This window comes from Daldinia vernicosa (assembly GCF_022497035.1).
Source record: "Daldinia vernicosa strain CBS 139.73 unplaced genomic scaffold F5Y00scaffold_15, whole genome shotgun sequence".
NCBI classification, from domain to species: Eukaryota; Fungi; Ascomycota; class Sordariomycetes; order Xylariales; family Hypoxylaceae; genus Daldinia; species Daldinia vernicosa.
In genome coordinates, this window is record NW_025953931.1 from 672,667 (window position 1) to 677,969 (window position 5,303).

Sequence of the window (5,303 nt, forward strand, 5' to 3'; positions counted from 1 at the left end):
ATGGCAGCGCCTTGTAAGTTTCGCGTCCATACTGCACCCTTCAGTTCGTATATATCTTAGGCCATCCCTATTAGATACCACTGGTCAAGTAAGCTGGCATTGGACTAATAGAGGTAGTGACTGCGGAAGAGGAGACCCGTTATACGGAAGTCATCGATGGCATCCTAGCTACCGCGGACCTTGAAACCGTCACGCGTAAGAAAATTCGCATGGGCCTCGAAGCTGCACTGGGAGGGAAGGATCTAAGCGATCAGAAGGTGCGTGGCAAGCTCCTAAGTTTTATTACTGCAACTTGATTCTCATATAATCTACCCTCATCTACCAGCATCGTCGTCAGGGCTTTACTTTTGAGCATTACATCATGCGAGGCATCTACATTTTACTAACTCAGTATTCTTATAGAATGCCATCAAGGCGCTGATCGAGGAGCGTTTTGATGCTATCTCGTCAGCTGCCCCGCCGCCATCCTCCGCAATTCCCCAACCCGAGTTGACTTCTCCACGTCCCTCGCCTCCAGAACAAGCCAACGGCTACGAAGAAAACAGCCAAGATGCGGATGACACGAACGGGGATGAGATAAAGGTGTCAGTACAGCCGCCTAGGAAGAAACAGCGGAAAGAGAAGAGCGAAGATACGGAGGACGCGGACGCTAAACTGGCAGCGATGCTCCAGGCACAGGAGAACCAGCGCACTCGCGCAACACGCGGAGGTGGGAAGCCTAAGGCCCCGGTGAAGAAGAAGAAAGCCACACCTCGAAAGAAGAGCGAAAAGAAAGTTGGAGCCGATGACGATAGCGACGTGGCAGGAAGCGAGGAATCAAGTAGCCGGCCACGAAAGGCTGGAGGGGGTTTCCAGAAGCCCTTTAACCTTAGTTACCCGCTCGCCGAGCTCTGTGGAGAATCACAGGTGAGCGTTCCTCGAGTCAAGCTTTTAACCAGCGCCAGGTCCCTGGTAGCAAGTATCCATGTTCTAACTCTTAAGCATAGCTGTCCCGACCGCAAGTCGTCAAGAAATTATGGGAACACATCAAGGGCAACCAACTGCAAGACCCGAGTGACAAGCGGCAGATACGATGCGACGAGAGGATGCAAGCTGTTTTTAAGCAAGCTAGGGTGGACATGTTTCAGATGAACAAGCTGGTTGGTAACCATCTCTACCCGGTAGACGAGGAGTAATTGGCGAGTTGGTAAGGTGTGATGCGGGCACTCTCTTGAGCTGATCCTTAGAAGATATAGCTGGTCGGGCTTACATGGCTAGCTAGCGGTGGATAGCTACATGTTCGTGATATGGACGTGGCATGCTTTATGATCGTTTTCTTTACTCCCGCCGAACCCTCGAATGCGGCCGTAGGTGGAATCGGTCGGTTTAGCAGTCGGCGTTAGGGGGATGAGATTGATGCATCGGCGAAGCGGCGTAGTCATTGGGCTATCTACTCCGGATGGGCGTCCATAGTTAGATTCTGAAGCTTCATGTCAGATTAGCTAAATTAACAAGATGGGGTTCGAAGATGCTTAGGGTTCGCTTCGTGGCTGACCTCTGTTCTATTTGCGTGCCTGTGACCCTAAATGAGGTGAGCCTAAAACAGTCATAGGTAGGTAGATAATAAAAAGACCGGTTGCTTATGATTCTGTCAGCTTATTACATAGGTAGGTAGGTATCTAATATACCTAATGTTTACCTAGTACATTGTCACATTAACTATGACTACTTCATACATGTTTGCCTGGTAGAAAAAGGCATGAGATTAGCTATGTTAAATAATGGATCAAACATTCATCTCCAAACATAAGCAAAGTGAGTAATTGTGCTAAATAAATACCTACTATAAACTAGATCTTTTTAATGACAGGTTCAACTGATATGTTTATATGGTAGGCCTCTTCATGTGGATGGAAGGATGTCATCCCGCTATTTGTGGCTTTTTCTTTTCTTTCCTTACCTAAGGTTACCTATGTCCATTGCGCCCCGCGGTCCTGCGGCTGTGAAAAGTACAATACAAAGTACAAGCGCCGCTTATGTCATCTCATCGTCTAACGTACATAATATTAACTTTGGATGTACCTACATATGTAATGTTGTCACAAGCCACCACCCCACCAGCCAAAATTCAATCAATCAATAAGGTGGGATCAGATCGATCCCTACTCGTGTCTCCCAAGGATATAGACATCAGTCCAATATTTTAAGTACGTTCGGATAGTTACACCAACTCAATTTACAACCTTACATATTACTTGGGACTTATCGGTCGCATCTCTTCGCTCAATAAACTCTCTGCGGTCCATCATGCCCGCTGCTGCTGAGGATTCGACAAACGCGCCGAACGAAACCTCCGACTCGATACAGGCTGGGCGAGGCCGCGGCAGAAGCGAGCGGAATTCGAGAGGCAGAGGTAGAGGGCGCGGACGAGGCGATGGGAGCTCTAGGGGTGGAGGGCAAGGCAGATCGCAAGGTGGGAGAGGAAGGGGAGCTAATATATCGGGGGCACATACCTCTTCTTCGACGACGCCGCTTCCTCACGGAGACTCGGACAAGCCGGCACCATCTCTGCCTCAACCTCGCATTCCACCCGTGGCTAGCGAAGCGAGCGCCGACCAAGAAGATGTAGAGGCCGAAGTGTGCTTCATATGCGCGAGTCCCGTCATCCACCAGTCTGTTGCTCCATGCAACCATAGAACCTGTCACATCTGTTCCCTGCGGATGAGGGCGCTGTATAAGAATAAAGAATGCGCGCATTGTCGGGTATGGTCGATTCTACCACCATAGTAGCAGCTTCATTGTTCAGAGTATCGAGGGCTAACATCTCATCTCATCGCATCGGTAGACACTTGCTCCGTTTGTTCTTTTCACAGACGATGCGACGAGACGATACCAAGACTACTCTGACACCGACGTTACCAGTACGGACGATAATATCGGCATTCGGTACGCGAACGAAGATATAGTCGGAGACACCGTCTTGCTTTTGCGCTATAATTGTCCGGACGACTCGTGCGACTTTGCCGGCCTCGGTTGGCCAGACTTGCACCGGCACGTCCGTACCACTCACCATAAGAAGATGTGCGACTTGTGTACAAGAAACAAGAAGGTATTTACCCACGAACACGAGTTATTCACCGACAAGGAGTTGGAGAAGCACATGCGACACGGGGACGACCGCCCCGGCGCTGTAGACCAGACAGGGTTTAAGGGCCACCCACTATGCGCATTCTGCGGCCAAAGGTTCTACGACGACGACAAGCTTTACGAGCACTGCCGGAGCAAACATGAGCGATGCTTCCTTTGCGACCGTCAGGATCCTAGGCAGCCTCATTACTATCGAGATTATAATGCGCTAGAAGAACACTTCAAGAAGGATCATTTCTTATGCCTCGATCGCGAGTGTCTCGAGAAGAAGTTTGTCGTCTTCGACTCTGAGATAGATCTAAAGGCGCATCAGCTTGGCGAACACGGTAACTCCTTATCTAAAGATGTGAGAAGGGATGCTCGTCTGGTCGACCTTTCGAGCTTTGATTACCGACAACCTTACCAACAAAGACGGGGAGGAGGGGGAGGTGGTGGTTCCGGCCGAGATAGAGATGGGGACAGAGATAGAGAGAGGCGCGGAAGAGGTCGCGACCCGAACGCAGATCCTCTCCCGGTTAGCTCGGCACAACCCCTTCGTCGAGACGAGCTTGCTTTCCAAAGGCAGATGGCTATACATTCTTCACAGTCTGTCTCTAACCGGACGTTTGGTGGTCAACTATCAGCAGCACCCTCTTCAAACACTGCTACCCCCGCTGCCCAAACAAGTCAGCGTACACCAGGCCCCCCTGGCTCTTCTGCCCCCGCCACCACCAGCACAGCGCCGTCTATCGAGATGGAAGGACTAAGCTTGACGGACCCGAACTTGTCACCAGAAGATCGCGTTCGGCTTCTGCGGCATTCTGCAGTAATCGAACGGGCATCGAATATGTTGCAGAACGACCGCGACAAGATTGCCACCTTTCGCAGTCAAATATCTTCCTACAGACAGGGCAACCTGTCAGCTGCGGCGCTCGTAGATGCACTCTTTTCTCTCTTTTCAGATACTTCTTCCACTACTCTTGGTACGCTCGTTCGTGAGGTTGCAGATCTTTTTGAGGATACGAGTAAGGGAGATGGGTTACGGAAAGCCTGGAGCGATTGGAGGGCGATAAATGAAGATTACCCAACCCTGCCAAGTCTGAGCGGTATGCACGGCGCAACATCTTCTAACACCGGCTGGGCCGCCGCGGCCGCCAGTTCCCCTTTTACAGCCGCCGCGGCGCCATCCCAAAGGCACACGACTCGAGTTCTCAAACTCAAAAGTTCTACCCAGCAATCGCGGCGGTCGAGCGTAGAGCAGTCCTCTACTGTATTCTCTAGCTCAAGCTCAAGCTCTTCGCGACGCCCGCCACCGATGCCTCCTGCGGCTTCTTTCCCCGCCTTGCCATCCAGCAGCGCCAGCACAGGCAAGACTTCGCGGCCGGCGGCCACAGCCCTTTGGAGCTCTAGCACAGCGTCCCAAGCTCCACCCAGAGCGCCGAAGAACGCCAGCCGAGAAGAAGCATTTCCAGCCCTTCCCACGGCGCCCAAGCCTACAACAACGATATTCGGCTACGGGACTGGCAGCGTACGTAGAGATGCCGGCGGCTCGAGGAATACCGGTTTCTCATGGGGAGCATCTAATGGGGACACGTCTACACAACCAGATAGCAATGTCGGCGAAGACGGAGCGGATGGTTCTGGGAAAGGAAAAAAGGGAAATAAAGGCCGAAAGAAAGTATTGGTACAATGGGGCTAGCTGTACTTTTAAACATGAAGCTTTTACAAGTACCTGTTAATGGATTTGAAAGTTTCTATCATATGAGGTTTTAATGAATAGACGCTTCTTACATCCTATGCCCGCCGTTAAACAACCATGACACTCCCACACCTTTAGGCATTCCAAGGTCAGATTAATCAAACGTAACTCAAGTTCTCAGTTGATCACATTAACTATAGGTGTACAAGAAGGCTGCCATATTTCCAACCCTGTCGTTCGGGAGATCATCGCGAAAACTTTGGAACCTCATAACCCCCCGTGGAGATTGCTGCTCTTTTAAATGACTTTGAAAAACAAAAGGCCGATTAAACTAGACATAGTACTTTCGTGATACAACCTTAGGTTTCAATAACTTTTACAGCTGTATATCTTTGCCAACTTAAGGAGGTAGTCAGTCTCTTTAGCAACCTTAGCAACTGCAATTCGGGCAATATTCTAGGGCATATTCATAAGGAAAGACCTGCTTGACATCTCGCAG

At 50.4% G+C, this 5,303-nt stretch overlaps 1 protein-coding gene across 1 annotated transcript; it reads left to right on the forward strand.

Moving 5' to 3' along the window:
* On the forward strand, window positions 1–4,804 carry F5Y00DRAFT_252458 (uncharacterized protein; the record flags this gene model as incomplete). Its single annotated transcript, XM_048009940.1, has 6 exons — window positions 1–13; window positions 118–257; window positions 403–906; window positions 987–1,160; window positions 2,305–2,742; window positions 2,825–4,804. The coding sequence occupies 6 exons, from the start codon at window positions 1–3 to the stop codon at window positions 4,802–4,804; spliced, it is 3,249 nt and encodes a 1,082-aa protein (XP_047866387.1).
* Between the last annotated feature and the right edge of the window lie 499 nt (window positions 4,805–5,303).